Source organism: Monopterus albus, unplaced genomic scaffold (genome assembly GCF_001952655.1).
Source record: "Monopterus albus unplaced genomic scaffold, M_albus_1.0 scaffold45.1, whole genome shotgun sequence".
NCBI classification, from domain to species: Eukaryota; Metazoa; Chordata; class Actinopteri; order Synbranchiformes; family Synbranchidae; genus Monopterus; species Monopterus albus.
In genome coordinates, this window is record NW_018127925.1 from 2,830,356 (window position 1) to 2,851,907 (window position 21,552).

The 21,552-nt window shown below is 38.7% G+C and overlaps 2 protein-coding genes across 2 annotated transcripts; one reads left to right on the top strand and one right to left on the bottom strand.

The window, feature by feature from the left end:
• Positions 1 to 679: 679 nt before the first annotated feature.
• On the bottom strand, positions 680 to 7,035 carry il10ra (interleukin 10 receptor, alpha). The gene is made up of 7 exons (XM_020600086.1): positions 6,794 to 7,035; positions 6,086 to 6,206; positions 5,654 to 5,826; positions 5,415 to 5,557; positions 4,739 to 4,907; positions 4,033 to 4,151; positions 680 to 3,859 (listed from the first exon to the last, which is right to left on the bottom strand). Exons 1-7 carry the CDS (start codon positions 6,882 to 6,884, stop codon positions 2,948 to 2,950), a joined length of 1,728 nt encoding a protein of 575 aa, XP_020455742.1. The 5' UTR covers positions 6,885 to 7,035; the 3' UTR covers positions 680 to 2,947.
• An 8,918-nt stretch (positions 7,036 to 15,953) lies between these two features.
• On the top strand, positions 15,954 to 21,500 carry tmprss13a (transmembrane serine protease 13a). The gene is made up of 9 exons (XM_020600137.1): positions 15,954 to 15,975; positions 16,354 to 16,480; positions 16,932 to 17,011; positions 18,656 to 18,818; positions 18,985 to 19,157; positions 20,074 to 20,172; positions 20,808 to 20,950; positions 21,042 to 21,194; positions 21,328 to 21,500. The coding sequence occupies exons 1-9, from the start codon at positions 15,954 to 15,956 to the stop codon at positions 21,340 to 21,342; spliced, it is 975 nt and encodes a 324-aa protein (XP_020455793.1). The 3' UTR covers positions 21,343 to 21,500.
• Positions 21,501 to 21,552: the final 52 nt, after the last annotated feature.

Genomic DNA, 21,552 nt, shown 5'->3' on the forward strand with positions numbered 1-21,552 from the left:
CTCTCACTTGTCAGCTGTCTGGTACTGTTTTGTGTTTTGCTGCTTTGATTCCTGTTAATGATTGAACCTGAACATTGAGAAGGGAATTTATCATATTATTTTTAGATTTTTATTTTTTATTTTTGTTTGATATGACACTTTCAAATCACATCACTGCCTCTTGGTCAACTTTTTAGCAGTGGTGGAAAGTAACTAAATACATTTACTCAAGTACTGTGCCTAAGTACAGTTTTGAGGTATCTGTGCTTTACTGGAATATTTTTTTGTGCTAATTCAGACTTCACTACATTTTAGGGACAAATAATGAGTTTTTTGCTCCACTACATTTATTTTATACATTTAGTTACTAGTTACTTTTCAGAACCAGATAATACAAAAATTACAATATAATTAGAAGACTTTATTGATCTCCGGTGGAAAAGCAGTATGTACAGTAAAGCAGTAAATTAAATGCATATAAGCTAGTTAAAACCAGCTCCTCCTTTACCAGCTGCAATATTAAATGTGATGTACATAAAAATGCATGAGTAATTATAATACAATAATATGAGATACATTAATGTGAGATGTGCCATTCTGCATATTGAGTACTGTTACTTTTAGTACTTTAAGTATGTTTTGATGCTTATGCTCTATACTTTTACTTAAGTAATATTTTAAATGCAGGACTTGTATCAGAGTATTTTTACACTGTGGAATTGTTACCTTTACTTAAGTAAAAGTAAGAATTCCACCACAGCTTTTTAGTTGTGTCTTGGAAATAAAAATGTCTGTTTTGTCTTGAAACAAAAAGATAAGTATTGTGTGTTATTGTGTATACAAAATTGTATATTTATGTAATTTTAATGTAACTGTAAAAATGGATTAAAATAAATGTGTGAGCATTTAATATCTTGTTGCAATTGAATTTTTTTTTTAGTTTCGCTCTTTGTCATGAGAAATTGGCAGTTTAGCCTGTTGTGGCTTCACATGCTCACATATGAGTGTACACAGACGCACACACCACAGAGAAACAGATGCATGCACTGTTCGGCTTGTGTTAAAAATTTCTGAGGCAAAATATCAACAGCAAAACCACAACGACCAGGCAGATCTGCTTTCTTGAAACATGTGGGTGAATTCCCTCTAAGTTCACATATTTGCCACCTTTTGATACTCTTGGTCGTTGGTAGAGCTTTATTATCCCATAGCTTTTTAAAAATGAAACAAAAACATTGCTCAGGTGTTTTTCTGATATGAGGGACTAAAGGGACTAAAGGTCATAAGGGCCACACCTGTTCAGTCAAAAACAGTCACAACTTAGACATTCATTTGTTAATATAATTATTTTAGTTTAACTTACGACTCCTGTTTCTGTGTGTCTTATGGGGCTGCTATGTTTAAATTGCATTTTTTCTCTGCATTTCTTCCTTAAGGTAATTTTTTTCTGCCACTGTTGTCACAGTCACAGGCCATGAAAATCCCAATTCAGTCAAAGTGGGGTGGAGGTAGGGCGGTTGTCTTCTGACCAGCAAGTTGGTGGTTTGACTCCCAGTCTACCCGCATGCCTAAGTGTCCCTGAGCAAGACACTGAACCAGTTTGAAAAAAGAGTTTTTTTCTACATTTAGAATCCAAAAGTTGTGTCACTTCCTCTCTAATGCTGCACATAGAGAAGTAGGTCTACCACTGTCAGGATTCTGCTTCTTCTCAATAAAGAATGGGATGAACAGCTAATGTGAAGATAAAGTACAGTATATATTTCACTGAGATTAATCTTGAGTATCTCTGAAATTTCAGCCCTGATGATAATATTGTGTCTCTTTGCTGTAAATGTGTGGGGCTTTTTTTAAACGGAGTGAAAGCCAGTTTAAGGAAGTGTTTGTTTCTTAGTTTAGAAGCTTCGAAACCACTGCACTGGTTCCTGTACAGAATTTACATGTGGGGATCCCAAGCACAGCTATATGACTTATGTTTACCTTTCCAAAAAGGTATAGCTTTGTTGTTTCAGGGTTTTCCTTGTGTTTTCCTGAGTCATAGTTTCTGAAAACCCACGTCATGTAATTTCTTTAATGGCTGTATTTTCTCTGAAAGTATGAAATTTACAGCAGACTGCATTCCATTTGTTTAACCACATTTAGAAGAGTGTGGTCATAATATTCAAAGCAACATACAATAAATAGGCAGCTTTTCACAAAGCATAAATTACATAATTTATAAAGAGCAGCAGCTGGATGACAGGTTGTTATGGAATAGGACATAAGGTTGAGTCAGAGAACATTAGAAATAATCTTAACAAATCATCCTATGCATAACTGAAAATAGAGAGAGAAATGTTTGCCACTTAATTCTGCCTGTTAGTTTGCTATCACATGGTACTGAAAAGAAATGACCTGACAATACTGATGACAAGTGAGAAATGATTCCACTTAAATTATCTTACAATTATTATTATCATTTTTTTATATTTAAAAAGAAGAAAAACCTTTCAGAAACTTTAACAGTGGGTTCCCAAAGTCAAGTATCGTTGTTGGAGGAGGTGAAATAACAAAATGCCCGAAGACACTTACGTGTCAGACTGTTTCTCTGCATTGCTCCCCACACTAGTTTCACTTCCTGCATGTCACACTTCAGTTGGCTGCACATATAGGTTTGAATAATGTCTTTGACATAGTAATTGCTTACTGTTTAAACTCATAAGACTCTAACTATCAGCTACCAGGCAGCAGCTGTTTGATCTAACCTCTGTTTCCTTTCTATCTTCAATAACAAGGTGGCAAATGCTCTGTTTCCTACCCATGGTTCTCTATTTTCTCCTTCATAGTTCCAAAACATGAAAAACACCACATAATGTTTCTAATTCATGATTCAAAAACATGGGGATAAAGGGAGTGTATGACTCCAGCATGGCTCTCAGATAGGTTATGTCAGCATCATTGTATAAAAAGCACTGTTACATTCCACGGTGTATCAGTCAATTGTCAGCTGCACGTCGCAAAGGGAGAGGGACACGTTGTTCATATTGAAGTCCTGTCCTCCCTCCATTAGTGGCAGGGGTGTCAGAGCTGTTAGCAAAGGGAAGGTCTCCCCTTGTTGAATAAGAGTGTGTTCAAAGTCATCCACTGTAACAGTGTCCATTTGTGGTTTTCTACAATGACTTGAAAGTGTAAGCCCTGCTTTGTAAGTGTCCACAAAATCACATTTGCTGTGCAGTAGTCCATTTTCAATACACAGAGCTCTGTATTGTTTGATAACTTCAGGTCCATAATGGCCTTGTTTGTGGCACCAAGTGCACTGGCCTGCTCCTGAACAGATGCACGTTTGAGGCCCAGCCCTGTAACCAGTGATCACTTCGGCCAAAGCTGTGTCTGGAAGCATCTGTTTAAACATCTCCTCATCGTCACAGGCCTGCACAGCAGAGGGGCTCTGGCTGCGATAACTACCCCCAGCTACAGAGTCCTTCAGAAATCTACTGTCCTGTTCATCCAGATTCATGGAAGAAGAATCAAGCTGGAAGCCCAGTCCCACGCCACTGTCCTCCCTCTTAGTATCAGTCCCCTCATCCTGCAGGGGGTAATTGGCCTGACTGCCGGTGGAGCTCTCTGGTCCTCCCAAGCTCCCACAACCACTGTCCTCTTGTCTCATCAGAGGACTTCCTCCATTGTCTGTAGCAGCATTCGACTTCATGCTGATCCCGCTGTCCATGCTTGTCCTCCTATCCTCCTCTCCATTGTCTTCTGTTACCGTAACATGGGCCATTGGGTCTTTGACACAGTTTTTCATGTCTGTTGTGTAGCTAGACAGGAACCATCCTTTGTCTGTAACAACCTCTATCGTCCCTTGTTCAACAGACACTGGAAGCCAGCCACTTACAGGGTTTTTCTGGAATGAGAAATGTGAGAAATGTTGTAGCATTAGTCATAGTTTTATGACGACAATTTGAGGAACAAAATTATTTAGACCTATGAGCCATCTCAGGAAGGCTACAGTATATCAAACAACGTGAGGGCATTTACAACCAAGTTTTCCAATTTTCTGTAATTTAACATCCTTACCAACACAGCAGGTGTTTTCTCTGGTCGTCTCAGGTAACAATGGAGGATAGCTGCTATGATAGCAATGATGAACAGTACACCCGCAACAGACAGGGATGATACAGCAATTATGAACCATTCTGAAAATAGAAAAAGGGCCAGATTAAAATATTTTATAGGACGGCCTCAGCCCTGTATGATATATATGAAGCTATCACCAGTAGTTTGTTAGCTTAGCTTGGCACAAAGTTTAGAAGGGGTAGGGGTTTACAACTCCACAACATATTATAGTTTTATAGCAATATATGTGCTGGATTAAATGAATAAATTACAGTGTTCAAATTACTGAGCTTTAGAGGTGCTGGCAGGCTGTTGGTACTTTACAAAACCAGGCAGCTAGCCAGCTGCTGACCATAGCCTTAAATTTAGCCTACAGACACAAGACTGGTATTAATTTTCTCATTTAATTGTCATAAGAAATGCATACAAGTATTTCCCAAAATGTTGAAATATTTTTTTAAGACTTCGTAAACAATGTACTTGAATTTTGCAAGTGTAGGTGTGCATCGTTTGCCCTGCCTATTAGCACCAATTGATACATAGATGTGCCATATTAATTTTATTGTTGGCAGATATAATTTTTGGTCAGAAATGTAGATGGAATAGTTGGTTTTATCTTTATAGTGAAATGTAAGGTCATTTGTCCTTTTTTCAAATGTTTTCTAACCTTGATCTGGTAGCCGCAGACACTGTTTAGGGGACAATCTGCTCTGGTGGAGAGCTCCACTGCCCTCTACCTTGATGCTGATACAGTACTCTGTCCCCCACTGTAGAGAAGTGAAAGTCTTCAGTCTCTGATCTTCCTGCATGTCGTCTTTCAGGAATTCTGTTATATTCTGTAGTGTAAAAATCAAAATGCCATGCAGGTCAAGAGACTGTACAAGATAACCACAGATGAGTAAAGTTCAGAGGTCGATTCAGACATGAATAAATATTATAATATTGTTTTAGTGGATCATTCACTTTATAAGGGCCCAATCAGGACCATAAAACATAAATTACAAGTATATTCAAATATAAAATGAAAAATGAGCTATTGTCTGTTTCTCAGATCAGCATAATTGAATATATAGCCATGATGTAGCAGCATTGATTAGATAACAAACATTCACATTTGGATTTATTAGACTGAGCTGTTGTGTAGTGTCTTTACCTGTGTTTTTAAAAATCCCAACAATCAATTTCAGGGTGTTACAATCAGTCCAAATCTTGTTTATTTATTTATTTGTTTGACCAATATTTTACCAAGGGAAATCCCATTAAGATAAACTTGTGGTTTGAATGTTAGTGATAGGATTGCCAGTTTCACATTCTGTTCCTTTGAACCTAATTCTGATGCCCACCTTATCTTGTTCTCTCTCCTCCAGGTAGACGGTGTAGGTCAGCCCATAAGGAAAGAGCTCTCTCAGAATGGGTTTCTGGTGAACATAAACTGATAGAGTGCTCGAAGTAGCCCACAGATTGAAAGAGGGAGGCTGCAATTCACCTACAGGAGCAGAGAAAGGTAATTACTTAACCAGCCAAAATGCAGTACTTTAATCAGACCACAGGGACATAAGACCAAAGTGAGAACTACTCTTACTTTCAGTCAGGAGAAATTTCTTCGCTGTCCACTGAGACACTTTATCACCTGCCACCAGCTGAACTTTGACCTTGTAAGCACTTCGGTAATCGGCACTTATAAGACTACTGAGATCACAGTAAGTGTTTGTGGTCCCTGTGCAGCTGCCAACACTGACCCATTCACCATTGAGCCTGAAAACAGAAAACACACCAGTCACCAACAGGAAGGAGTGGAATCCTTAAATAATACAAATGAAATAATAATAATAAAATCTATCAGTTAGCCAAAAATGATATGTTTAAGAAGAAAACACAATCAAGGACGTCAGAAGTAAAAGAAAAAAAAAGAAGAAACTGGGAAATTTGAATTGCAAAATAACAGGAAATTGGTGAACTGGACTGTAACTATGAAGCAAAGACGTTATTACTGATATTTTGAAGATAAACATACTTTCCCATTTGCACATTGTACTGGGAGTCTTGTGGGGCGCCCACAGGATGTTTCCAATGTACTATCACCTCCTCATCCAACATAGTCACCATCATTTTGTCAGGCTGAGGGATGTCCAGTCCTGCCACAGAAAAAGTAGGGACATTATGATGAACTGTACATTCACTGCTTAATTTTACAAAACAAAAATTCCAAATAAAGTGCTGTTGTGATTTCATACTGCTCTGTGAAGTCATAGACCTGGTCTCTGTGTGCTAAGTAAATGCTTAATTGTGAAGGATGTGGTCAGGAGGAGAAATGGAAATCTGGCTGACAAGCAAATACGGTAACCTTGTAAATCACTCAGGGGATACAGTATCTGATCATAATGACAATGTGTGCTTTTTGGAAAAGTGAACAGAATTTTCATTTACCAAAGAGGAACAGCAACATTTACAAATTATGGTCTATGCTAATTATGCTAAATTCTCTCGCCTGATGTTTTCAAAATGGAAACTACATCAGATATAGGTTGGTGTCATCATATAAAATTTTACAGAATATTTGACCCGCAACATTTGTGATACATTTATGACTGTAGCAATGTCATTATGATAAATAAAAACAATTGTCAGGATAGACATAATATAAATATGTTAGCTTAAATTAATGACAAAAGATGAAATCAAACAAAAACAATTAGAAAATGATATAAAAGCTGTTATTTACCTGACACACAGCTCACGAAGATAATCAGTAGGACACAAATTTGTGTCTTGTTGATCATATCCATTTCTGGTATCTGGCGAAATATCTTCATTCAGTCATAATAAGTCCCTTATTCCAGTTATCAATGAGGCAAATGAGACTCTAGCAACACCTCTTCGTCTCAGCTGCTCAGTATAATGGGTCAGTTGACCATGAGAGAGTTGAAGACTGGCTGCTCATCTGTGGAACAACAGAGAGGCAACATCTTTTTCCCGAATGACGTTATTTACATAGTTCTCCCCAGATACCTTCCTCTCTTGCTCAGTTCCCCTCCCTCTCAGATGATGTGTTTCCTGTTGTGACAGCATCAGCGATGCTGCTGTTACGTTTCTTTCTGTTTAACTTCTCTCATTGAGACTTTTCTTTCCTCTTTTGCTTTTCCCCCTTTCTTCACTCTTAGCAGGTTTGCTATGTTCAAAAAACACTGTTGGACTATACTCTGAAACAAGAAAAGGGAAATGTTCATGAATTCCCCTTTACATTTTGAAACTGTATGCAGTAGTTTTTAGAAAGCCTGTGTTTTTATCTTAGTTTTATCCAGTGGTGGAACTAAGAACATTTACACTTTTGAGGTATTTGCACTTTACTTGAGCATTTTCATTTTCTGTTACTTCCTACTTTGACTTCACTACATTTTAGAAGCAAGTATTGTACTGTTGACTCCATTATATTTATTTGATAACTTTGGTTACTAGATACTTCACAGAATACCCACCAGTACTTAAAATTATAAGCACACTGTATAAGGTAGTGAATGCGTTGTACACAATAATGCATCAATAGTTATAATCCAAGTAATATAATATTGATTTGAAATGTGCTATTTTGCATAATAAGTAATTTTACCTTTGGTACTTTAAGTATATTTTGATGCCAGGAGTCTTGTACTGTAACATTTTGAATCCAGGACTTTTACTTGTAACAGAGCATTTTTTCATTCTGCTATTGTTACTTTTACTTAAGTAAACAATTTCAGTTCTTCTACCATCACTCGTACGAAAAAAAAAAGAAAAGACAGTGAACCGGTTTCCATCTTTTTTTGCCTGCTTTTGACTTTGTTACAGTTCAAGTTTCCTTTCCTGTAAGTCGGTATTCATAAAACCTCAAATGTGGTTCATAGCATTACAGGTGGTTTAGCAATGAGCAGTGGCTGTGAGACGCATAGAGGCAACTAATAAGACACATTAATGTACTTAATTAAGTTTAATTAATATGTTTATGTTTCAAGTTTGACATGCAAAACATACATGAATAAAGGGTATAATAGAATAGAGAAGCCACTGCATGATTTGTTGATAGCTATACGTTTATATGCAACATAAACATAAGATTCCATAATAAATCTATGCATTAGGAGCTCGATATTTATTTATCCAATGTCTGAAAATGTCCCATGAGTAAGTTATAAGGCCATGACATTAAGAGAGCTGCAACCTGGGAACCTAATCTTCACATTTCAACATACTCGTAAACACAGCAGTTATAAGTTTTATGCAAATTTCAAAATAACACATGTGATGTAATGGCTATTGTGAGTAGATGTTTATAACACAACTGCCTGATGATCTTGTTTTATTAAATAAATACAAGTTAACAGGACATTTGTCTCATCGTGAAAAGACCAAAGTCATCTTGTTGGCAGGATCAGAAGTCAATCATTAGTTGATGACTTGTTTTATTTAGTTTAAACTCTTAGAAATGTGTCAGTATTGGAATAAACAAAAAACCCAGTTCTTCTGAGAAAGCAGTTTTCTTTTAATTGCAGCAAAATATATCACTTCAGTTTCCCCTTTTGTTTCTAATTTCTTGTTCACACGTGGCTGTTCAAGCTTTAGTTCCTGGTAAATGCAGTAAACCATGTTTCTATTTATTAATGTCACCTTTCAATTTCTGTTTAACAGATATGCAAGGAACTGCTGACTAAAACCAAAGTGTGGGAGCTCTATTTAAAGGTCACAGAACAGCAGCTGCTTTTGTTCAGAAGACGGACTTTTCTTTCAAGTAATTTGGTACAGCACATGGCTGGTTACTGCATGCACATTAAAAGAAACTGTATATAACATCACCCTCTAGTGGTGTCACAAAGTGAACACATCTTCATATTGAATATGCGGTGATGCTTCTCAGAAACTCAGTATATTGTTCAGTATCTCAGTAATGATCAAATTTAAACACCCACACAAAGGTTTACAAAGTTTTGGGACATTATTGGTCTTTCTAAATTCAAACCTGGGATACTGTGGTTAAGCAATGTGCAGCTTGGAGCACAAGGCCATGACAATGTCTTTTATCCATAATGTCTTGTTGTTTAGCATAAGAGAAGCTGCTCAGCACCGCGTCAATAGAGGCTGAGGTCCCGCTTCTCAAAACCCACAAGTTAAATTGGTCCTGGTAAGGCCTGCAGATTGTGCCACAATGAAAGATGCAGGCAAATCATACAATGAGAAGCAAAATCACCGTAAACAGTGGAAATCTACAAAGGGGGACCTCCCATGGGCTCTCCAGAGGTTGGGCAAGGACAGATCAACAAGACATTGTGCTAACGGCTGGGGAACAGAAAATAGTAGTTGTGACAGATATTTTAATTTCAAATGATGATAAGAGGGAAAACAGAAAACTGGAGAAGCTTTATGGGAAACTAGAGATAATATGGAAAGTGAATGTAAAAGTGAACACAGACGTGGTAGGTGAGAAAGGTCTAGAAAGAACATCTGTGCAGAAAGGCACTGCTGAGAAGTAATGAACTACATGTAATCAAACTAGTAATTTAACTACATTTTGCAGCAGCTTGCTGTTGGTTCCACTACATTCATGTGATTCAAGTAGTTCGGTTGCCTTTCTGCCATTTTTGTGTAAATTGCTGAAACTACAAACAATTATAGGTCATCAAAGGAAAGAAACCATTTTTTATTTTTATTTTATCATTGAGGAACCACCTGTTGGATAAGAACTTCAAGGGACTGGTCATGTAGCATATAAACAAGAGATTCTGCTCTGACAAGTACAAATTAGGCCCATTACTTAGACCAGTGTTTGAGCTGTTCATACTGTCTCAAAAGGTACTAATTGAATATTGTTATAGTTGTTAAGACTGTAACAAGTTAGATGTTACAAAACTGACAAGACAACAGGCCCATTTTTATACCAGTGCTCACGTCAGTCAAACGGCCTAAAAAGGTGCAAGTTAAATATTTTTTTCTTTACTGTTTCAGTTGTAGTCAGATAATACAGAGTCCATATTTGTTAGCAACAAAAATATCAAGTGTCCTGCAGCTTTGTCCTTATGAAACCCCCGATGGGACTGTTTTATTCAGAGCAAGTTTGGGTTTCAGGTAAATTCAACTGAGTGGCATTTCTGCTGGTGTGTGACTGTTTTGCATTATATTTTGATCTAATTTTGTGTCACATGTACATTGTCAATCTCACCATTTTTTTGTACTTCTTCTGGACTGGAGGTAATGGTAGCTTGCAAAGCTACACTTTCAAAGTAGCTTCCCCAACACTGCAGAAAGGCACCGTTGTAGTAACAGCAAAGATGCTGTATACAAACCTGACATTCTCTGACTGAGGCTAAAGAAAACACTCAACGGCCCATATTAATGAGTAGGGGAACATGTATTAAATATTATGACATTTACAAATTTGTAGACACAGTCATTTGCTTTGTTTTCAGGGTACACTGACAGGGCTCATTGTTATCCAAACTGCCAGCTCATGTGCTGTAAAATGTATAGGTAAGGTGTCCTGCATTTAACTGAAATGTTGTAAAGTTTCATTGTAATTAGATATGTCAGGGCCCTGACATCCCAGCTGCTGTAATTTGAGCTTTGATGCTGTTTTATATTGTGAGACCAACTTGATGGCTGCCATGAAACCGGTTTGGCAGCTGGGCTGGGCCCAGCTGGGCCCATCCATCTCTGCAAGGAAAAGAATGAAAGGAACTGTTGGATGCTGGAGGTGGGAGGAGGTAGGCGTGAAGGGGAAAATACACCTGCCTGTTATTGTTTGGATGAAGGTCATTGAAAAACTCATAGTCAAGCTGAAAAGAGGCACCACAATGCTGTAACCATTGCTGTGTGACTGAGTAAACACCTGGATGTGAAAAATTAACCGCCACCTGCTCTCACCTCCTCTCTCCACTCTCTGCTGCCCTGAGTCAGATGGCAAAGCATGACCCGGTAGGTTCTCTTTTTGGACATCTTATTCACTTAAAACAAAAACCCCTTCTTCCTGCTACAGGCTGTATCTTAAGTTTCATTCTTGTCTGTCAGTGTATGTGGGCTCCAGAAGGTTGAGGGTTGCTGTGGTTGTGTCTGAATTATAGGCAGAGGTTTGGTTTCAGTTTACCCGCCAGACAGCAGGTAAGCAAGAGATCTGAACGTCCTGTAGGTTTCGCCTGTGTAACCTGTTAAAGTCTTGTCAAAAGGTTTTGTCTTTATTTTCTATAGGGCAAAACATTAACACTTTGCTTGAAGGTCTGCAGAACACAGTTATTTATCTAATACTGAAATTCAGTTTTCCAAAGTATAGCATGTAAATCCACACCATGAGCTACAAAGCCCTGTATTCAGCTTTGTGACATTGTGTTTTTCACATTTATCGGTGGGTTTTTAATGGTTATCTCAGCACATAAAGGAACACTGTTGCTTTTATTTATCCTGTACTTAAGGCACCTACTGTACATGTAAAAACAATGCTCTGTTAGAGTTTTTATGTGTCTGGAAAGTCTTCGAGATAAAGGGTTGTATGTTAGTTACAAAACCCTTTGAGGCAACTTAAAGGATAAGGTTGTTCATTTTCTTTATTAACAGTACAGAAACTAAATCCAACAATGATTTACCTATACTCAGAATTAATGTCTGTCAGTGTGTCAGTCCTGGATTAGTTTATTTCCTCAGTGCCATAGACCTCCACTGCGCAAAACACACTTTAAATGTCCATGTGAACCCTTAACTGCTCTTTTCCCCAGTATTCAATAGGCAGGCTATGTAATATGATTAATGTGTAATCTGCTAGGAAATATGATAAACGTGCTCCTCCACCTATTTCACCTCAGCCATTTTACTTCAATTGAGTGGGTGTGGTCCCTGGATGTATTTTAGAACTCGATCAGTGTAATCTTATGAAACACCTTTTGTAGCGAGTCCCTTACGGCCTTCTCAGTGCCACAGCAGCAGATTAATTCCTTTCTTGTTTTGACAAAGGATCTTTCCCACCATTTATGAGGGTGTGCTGGGAAGTAAACATAGCTTTCTCTGCACCGGGGCTGGTTTTAGCCTTTGAAAAGACCAGGAGCTAAAAGAAAATGACCCAGGGCTTGTTGTTATTGAGGAGGGATATGTGTTGGCTGGAAAGGTTATACCAATAAAAATTATTTTCACAGGAGAATGTTATGTACAACAAAACCTATAATTGCTATTGTTTTGTACAATGCTCACCATTTGTCTTCTTATATGTCTCTCAGTTCTTTCAGTCACTGTCCATTGAGCCTGTCTTGCTGGCCCTAGTAAAAATATTGATATTTATATACGGTTACTTCATTAACCCTGCTTATGCCATACTATAAAGGCGCAGCTTATCAATTGGATTATCATGACTTCCCTCTGGGTTTGTCCCTGTCTGACCTTCCCAGTATCTGTTCCTACATGAGACAAATAGATATTGCTCCCTTCCCTCTCCTTCCATCCTACACTTTTGATTTCTATTTTCTTAAAGTTTATTTCATTTTTTGTATTTTTCTGTTACATCTCTTATTATCTGCTGTTGATTTTAACTCTCTTCTCCATTTTTAACCAGTGTGCTGCTGTAAAATTAGTCTTTGTTACGGTGTTCAACAGGACTAGGACCCTCTATGTAAACCAGGACTCAGTAGAAGTTAGAAGGTCTTTATTGACAGGAAAAGGAGAAACTGAGGTGTAACTGTGGTACCGGGAGCACTCCGATGAGTCAGACAGGTAGGGGAGACTTAGATGGAGCTGGGGACGAGGCAGGCAGGCTCGAGGAACACAGGTGAGTAGCAAAGACAAGACTGGGGAAGACTCACACAGTGTATGCTTCACCTTGGTCCTCTGCTGCTGAGTGTTCCTGGTCCTGCAGCTTCACCTTAGCTCTCTCCAGCCTGTCTGGCTCCCCTGAATGTTCCGGGCACCACGGTGACTCGCTAGTTCCTTGTACGTTTTTCTGCTAAAGACTTTCTGAAACTTCTGTCAAATCCTGGTCTGCATTTGGATCCTAGTTCTGTGTGCGCATCATAACATACTTCCATTGCGCTTCTTTTTGTTTGCTGCATTTTAATAAATCGGTACACATCTGCATGCTGCACCATATTTGTGAAGGGAGGAAAATGTCACACTTGGCAACGACCAGGAGTATAAAGAACACAGCCCACAGAAACCCAAGCAAGGCGGAACTTAAACAGTTTCTGTCTGACAATAGCTTTGCTTTTTGAGCATCCAATAGTATCATTCATTGTTTAACATATACACTTAATTATGGATCTTCAATTTTCTTCTTGTAAAAGCCACTAGGAAGAGATTGCTTTTTCCATCCATTACTTTTCATACCTGTATACATTTTATGTCACTACCATGGAAATTCCTCTATCTGCCTTCCTCCTTCATGTGCAGCACCAGCTTACTCTCTCCAAAGTTCCACTCTCAAGCAAAGTTCCGCTCTCAAGGTCAACAGTGACCTGGTTCTACTTCTCTTTTTATCTATAGAACAACAGAAGCAATGTAAATGACTCGTCTCAAGCTGGTTGCCTATATTATTTACTATAAACACTGTTACCAGGTGATCAGGCAACACTGTGCTCACACAACTTTAGTCACATAGCAAACTGGGTGATTCAGGAAGTTGTGGGAACTTCCTTTCCACATACCACAAAACAGCACAGCACTATAAAAAATGCAGTAATAATTGCACATGAATAAAAGAATTAAGCTTTTTCACTCGCTTGCTAGAAATTAGACAGGAAGAACACTACCACGCTCATGTCTGCATGCTTAATATGATGCTAGTGCCTGCAGTCAATTAGCTTAGCAATAGGACTGGAAACAGAGAGAAACAGCTATAGTCTGGCTCTGTCTGAAGTTACAAAGTCAGTCGACCGGCACCTCCAAAGCTCACTAATGTACATGCTATACTAAACCAGAGGGTAAAAACACCATGTTGTGGTGTTACAGGGATTATGTTCCTCAGTATTTCTTGGCCAAGCACAGTAAAAGCCTTGAGCCTCTGGGATATAACAAATGAGATATAATATATTAATTACTGAGCTTTGGATGTGCTGATCGACTGCCTTTGTAACTTCAGACAGAGCCAGACTATAGCTGTGTCCCTCTGTTTCCAGTCTTAATGCTAAGCTAGTTGACTGCAGGCACTAGCAGTTTAGCTGTTTCCTCTGTTTCTTTGTGATGAAACTAGAAAATTGCCTGCTGGCTTTAGTCATCAGTTTAGTGTGCAGAAATGTCAGTTGCTATCAATCATTTGTGAGCAAATATTAACCTACCAGTCCCAAAAATTCAAGCACTGATTGAGTCCTTGTTGTGATTACTGGGAGTTGCAAATCAAAAAGGACAAATGGGAAAGTGGAAATAGAACAAAGAAATGATCTATGGAAACCTGATATTTTAGACACGGCTATATCACCTGTGCCTTTGTGTGTATGATTGTTAGCTAGGTGTAGGTTTATATTGATAGCAGTGCTAGGATTTCATGGAGGACAATAGACTATGTGCTCAGTCATGGCAAACAAAAATATGCAAGTTGTTTGCTGCCCTATTGTCTGTGGTGACATTATTATAAATTCTATAGTATGGTTTCTTGTGTATGAGGGTAGTAGGTGACACAGTAATGAACAAAGACTTCACATTGTGTTTTATTACAAAAAGCGATTTCATCAATATAATGACCTCGCCATAGTTATTGACTTTCCTCCCATCTTTTCTGTCTTTTCTTCACAGAACGACACCCCTCCTCCTTACTTCTCTATTGCAGCATATACCCAGCCTCCCCTTCCACGCTATGGGGAGGCGACGTGTGGTGTGGCTCCTGGCCTGATATTTCCTACTCAACCATGTTATATCCCCCAGCATCCACCATCTTATCCCCAAGTCGCGCAGTCAAACGTTCGTGAGTGGTATCAACAACTCCCATTCCACACCTGATTCAGATGCTGTTGAGGATTATTAATAAATGTTTTGTATGTTTTTGTGTTATTTGTAACCAGCCCCCAGCCGTAAGAAGAACAAATGCTGTGAGTGCAATGCACAGTGCTTCCGAGGGTCAGGAGGAGGGTTACTGATCTGCGCTCTAATAGCAGTGGCCATTTGGCTTTCAGGTATACTTTGTTTAATTATACAGATCACTGCACATTGCCATTAATATTTATTTTTTAATCTATTGTAATTTAATTAGAAATATGTTACTAACAATGTTTCTGGTTCCATTGTGGTTCTAATAATAGTAGTTTAAAAAGGGCTGCAACTTGGAACAAAATTATTTATGATATATAATGCCTTACGTAGCAGGAATAAGACATTAATAAAAACAACATATTGGTTGCCAGGTTCTGAAAAACACTGGCCGCAGTATGTTTTTGCACATGTCCAGTGTTATAAAAGACAAAATCATACATGGGAAGTAGTTATTGGTACTGAAATAATTTTAAAAATAATTGCTTATATTCATTAAGGGGCAGAAGTTTCCTTTTACTTTTATTTCTTGCCAAGTTGTAACCAACTGCAAACAACAAAAACAAGGCACACTGTACCTCCACTTACTCACACTCCTTCATAACCACTCTACAGTTCGTTATGGCACCAGGCTTATAGCAGTTATCCTCCAAAATGATGATCACATAACTGAAGAGCCGCCAGTGCCAAAGTATGAGACATGCCCGAACACTACTGTCCAGTGTAATGGGATAAGAGACTGCAAACTGGGCACTGATGAAACAATCTGTGGTGAGTAGGTGCATGCACACACAAACACCTCACCAGAACCAGACTGAAACAAGAACAGACAGTGAAGAAAGATGGGCGGACACTTGACAGCCACAGCCATCAAAATGAAAAGCAGGCTAGATCTTTGTGATGAGTTCTCATACATAAGTTTGGTAATGGAAATCACAGCATTTTGTGGTAGGTGCGTGTATTTAGTGTCATTACTAACAACAATTACAGAACTTAAATCTACACCAATAACCTTATCAGTAATTTTAATTTTGTAGTAAGCAAGAAGTACAACATGCATTCTAGTCAGAGCACATAATATAACTTTGTGAACAACTTGGAATGATTTAATGTGATGTGAAGAAACAAGAAATAAACTGCACATAGAGCCACATGCTTGCTTTTCTTAAGTCTAGTCAAGCTTTAATTTATTTCACACCTGATTTTTGCTTTTTCTGTGACTGACTGTAACTGGTCAAAGACTTCACAGTGTGTCAGATATGACCAACTAAAGCGATGTCAATGAAGTTGTCCTCTTTGTTGTGTCTACTTTTTTGTCTTCCCCAGTAAGGTTTGGCGAGGGCAGCAGTCTGTGGGTCAGGACATCTAAATTTGCTCGCTTCCTACCAGTGTGCTACCAGGGTTGGGACCAGAGTTATGCTGACCACACCTGTGCTCAGCTGGGTTTCAGAAAGTAAAGATTCACCACTATGTTTATAATAATTTAGTCTAACCACAGAGGTCTGAGAGTGGTAGTACTAAATGCTTAAAAGAATTCTGTACCAGCACATCAACCTCAAAATATTTATTACCATTCTCTACAGTCATTTAGCACCATCTCAGCCTTCATGAAGGCGTGATTTAGCTTGTCATTTTGTCAGACCCATTTGCAACAGCAGCTAACAAAAATCTGGGATTCTATCTGCAACCTGTAATTTACCTGCTGAGATCCATCTAATTCCTGCTCACCTGCTGCTGTGTGTTTAGGGGTGAAATTTTTCCCCACAGATCTCTCTGGCATGTCTCAGTGTGACTGAAACATTATGAGTTTCCAGACCCAATCAGGCATTGTTTCAACAATATTCTCTCTCTATCTGCAAGTTTATCTCTTCAGTTTTCTGAACTGCCTTTCTCTCTATGTCCAGGTCATTTGCCACTAAAGCCATTCAATCAAATGAGTCCATTGGTTTAACAGTGACCCAGCGACCATCTTTGCCTATCCAGGGTCTCATAAAAAACAGGTATGCAGTCTGTTTCCATGTGTCAGACACTGTTCAGATTTAATCTATGATCCTTCCATCCTCAAGGCCCAGGAGTTCAAAATTTGTAATTCATATCCAAGTGGATCAGAGTTGGCTTTTAGGTAGTTAAAAAAAAAAAACAGGATTGGGATCATTTTGACATCCGATCAGGAAATCAAATCCAATCTTTAATTGAGATCAAAACCTCAAAACAGGTAGTTCAAAACAAAACCATAAGACTGTGATCGGTTTGATCCAAACAAATTGGGATTATCTTGATCTTACTAGATGGCTGGATTCCTAGTGGATTTCCAGAACAAAATGTACTGTACAATTAATTTAAAAATAGGTTTCAGTACAAATAAAATGGTGATGTTTATAAATAATACATCATTTCTAATCTTTATATGATCTTTTATTTTGTGCTCCTGTACACTGTACTCCTCAGTGTATTCATCCAAATAATGAGTTTGTGATCATAAAACTATCTCAACAAAAATGATATCAGTCATAAATGTAATTTTGAATAAACAAAAATATCACAATGGCACAAGTCCATCATCTGTGATCAACTGTGGAAGCAGCATTACACATTGCACCACCACTCAGTCCTTCATTCAGAGGAAAATGGCTCTGCCTTGCTATGCTGTTTGTTCCTCATGGTGTTCTTCACATCCACTAGGTGGAGAGGGCAGGAGTAAAACACTGATATTCGGGATCTTTTAATTATCATAAGTCTGAATCTGGATCTGGGTGAACTTTATCCTGAATTGCTTTGAAGTACCGGGACAAAATCTGACTGAGTTGTCTGATCCTGGATCACATTCTGGATTTATAAATCTGACTGAGACTAAAGGTCTTGAACTCCTGGACCTTGGTTATAATAATATTCTATCTCATCATGTGAAATCTAGCACTATTTGTACCAGCAGTTTAAAAACCCTCACATTTGAATCCCTCACATATTCACTCATATTTTGCCTTTTATTTTTTAGAAACAGTGGTTTATTGTATTTACCTGCATTAGCTAACATCTCTTTTTTGATCTTGGCATTAAGCAGTTCTTCCTGCCCAGGCCAGGAGATTGTTTCCCTGCAGTGTGTGGGTAAGGTGCCATCTGTTCCCTCAGTTATCGCTCCCTCCTTTGTCTCCATCTCACACACACAGTCCCTACCACTGTGCATCCAGCCATTTGGTACCACAGCAAAACAAATATTTGATCAGTATCACTTACCCTTATAGTGGTACGTTTGTGGCCATTCTAAAATTTCCTAAAATCAGTCAAATTAAAAGAGCCGTCCCTCAGGGCATAGGCTGTTATACAGTATGAATGTTGGGGCAATATGGTTACATTTAAACAAGGATAAAGACAACAGTGAGAAAGTGTATATCACAATATGGTAAATCTGAAGGGCACCATGCAAGTGATTCATTTTGATAGTTAAAAATTCAAATTTGATTACAATAACTGATTTGGCTAGGTGAATTTTTTAAAGCTTTAAGACAATGTGAGTATATTATCACTACCAATTCACTGAAACCGACTGAACTGATAATACTGAATTATTATTCAGTTTTATACCTAAAATGTTTCTGAACCAGTGTCTTACACTGTCTCTCATTCCCAGACTGTGGTCAGCAAAAGTCCTCATCCCGGATCATTGGGGGCACTGTAGCCAAGATAGGTCGGTGGCCTTGGCAGGTGTCGCTCCATTTCAGAAGCACCCACGTCTGTGGAGGAGTGTTGATCGCTCCTGACTTTGTGGTGACCGCTGCTCACTGCTTCCCGAGGTGACTTAGACAGAAAATGTGTCTTTTTCTACACTGCAACAATCTTGTTTATTCTGAGAACAGAATTCAAACACTTTAATTCTAAACACAATCTAAATACCAGTGTTGTATCAGCATGATTCCTTTGCTTTCCATTGAGCAGCCTCTTCCTGTGTTTCATTAACAGCCTCCTAGATCTAGTCGTGTCCCAGTGGAAAGTATATGCCGGAGTGGTGTCTCAGGTGAAATTACCTCAGCCTTACCTAGTTAAGAAGATCCTACTAAACACAAACTTCAACAACAATACTAAAGACGCGGACATTGCTCTGCTCAAACTTTCATCTCCAGTTGTTTTCGATGGTCAGTTACATTTTCACTTAATTAAAATAATGTTTATCTGATTTTCTTACCAGAGGCTGTGAACAGAATTTAGTCTTCATATAAGTATATAGGTAACTGTCAAGGTGAAAATGTGACCTTCTTGCAGTGAGTGAAGAAAGGATTCCAGTATGATTACTTCCTCCTTGAGAATCTACGAGGCACAGAGCCTGTATGATTGAGCAAAAGCTGTTCATGTTAGGATGGAGTATGTGTACAGTAGTATGACCAGGTCGGTCACTGAACGGCTTGAAAGACAATCCTCCTGCTCTAGAGCCTTTGTCAATAAACACTCACGCTGTAACTGGAAAGCCGATCTCCTCTTCCTCCAGAACTGTCTTTGCTCTGTGGTTGCAGAAAAAGAACAGGCCCGAGGCGATCAATAGTCTTTCACGCTACTATTAAAAGCCACTCATTGATTTCAGTGTTGTGACAGTGATCTACTATTCACACTGGTTGCTTTCTACATGAACAGTAATACAAAATCTGAGAATTAAAATAGAATTTGATCATCATGTAATGAATGTCTATACAAACTATATATACTATACTGTACTAGTATACTAGAACAGTATAGTATATATAGTTAGTTTTATTTTAATTCTGTCATGCTATCTCTCTCTCTCCCTCTATGTGTGTGTATACATGCATACACACAAACAGAAGAAACCAAGCTACAACTTTGAATTGTGAAATATGGTAAAATAAATAGTGTCCACCATGGACATGCCTTTCTCTTGCTGCTCAGTCTGAGCTTTTAAAGTCTGTGCTGAAACCATACTGGTACTATAATTTGTTTTGCACAGTCCAGTGGGTTTTTGTGTGTGCATCTATGCTTCTGAGTGCACAAGTTTGCCATTGTGTTTGCAAAAGTAAAATACTTTTTTGTGTTATACAGATAAGGCCCAGCCAGCTTGTCTGCCAATTTTCAACCAGCAGTTTAACGAAGGAACCACATGCTGGACTACGGGCTTTGGCACCACTGTGGCAGGAACATGTAAGATGGAACATGCTTTCATTTAGGATACTGGACTGTAACAAATCCCCATTAGCTTCCACTAAAGTAGAAAGACTGTCAGACATAATGAGGTGCATGCACACAGATTGAGGGCATGTAAAATGAGTCCAGAATAAAGCACACATGCATATTTGGGTCTATGCCAAAAGACATGTTCATATTCAGCAACATTAATGTAGTCAGAACAGACTAGACCTGTCTAGTCTAGTCAGACATCAGGTGAAGTACAGACAAGTAGAGCACAACAAAATAGAAAGTCAGGACCACCTAAGGGAACATGGATGATCTAAAATAGAGTGACAGATGTCTGTCCTTACTGCATCGAAGCTGGTGGCAGCTGACAAAGGTGGACATACTCTTAAACTCAGTATTAATGGACATGTGCAGAGGGACAGCTTTCACCTGACAGGGAAAGTAAGAATGCACAGTACCATGATTAATCATGTCAACTGGACACAAAAGTTAGAAGAAATGACAGGGAATTAGCCATTACCAATACAGTCAGTATATTTATCAGCTCAAGTTGCACATACAGCAGACAGAGCCACTACTGTGACACATTTTATTTAAACCTTGATAGAAAATGAACGAGCATATTGTTTTCTCCAATACAGACACTGCGTCCAACGATCTGATGGAAGTGAATGTGAACATCATAGATACACAAGAGTGTAACAAGCCCCATATTTATGGAGGTGCTGTGACCAAGAGCATGCTCTGTGCTGGTGACCTGAAGGGAGGTAAAGACTCCTGTCAGGTGAGCCGTCAGTATCAAGGGCTAGGATTACAACAACCAGCACACTTCAGAATAAAATTTATATTCACAACACATGAACTATGGTTTTCAGGGTGACAGCGGCGGACCTCTGGTGTGTATGCAAGACAACCGTTGGTATCTGGTGGGCATCACCAGCTGGGGAGATGGCTGCGGTGAAAAAAACAAACCTGGCGTTTACACCAAAATCACTAGTGTTCTCCCCTGGATTGCTAGTAGCATGCAGGTAGGAGTGGATGAAGCAAAAAAATAAATAAATAAAAAAATAAATAGCGTTTAACATCCAAACAGTTATAATTCGTTTAGACTTGCTGCGCCACAGGTTTTCACCATCTCAACTCTGCCTGTTTCTCCTATAGCAAGAGAGGCCGTGATGCCCCTTTGTCTCCTGCGGCTGGTCTGCTTCTCCGTTCCCCGGTGAAGCTGCATTATATGAACCTGTCTCATACATAGAGTAGAAGACTGAACTGATGAGGAGATAGAAAGACAAATGGACAAAAAGTTGCATGCTGGCTTGTAACAGTACAATAAATTGCACAAGCAGGACTTCTCACGACACAACTCGTGTGATTTAATGTCTACTA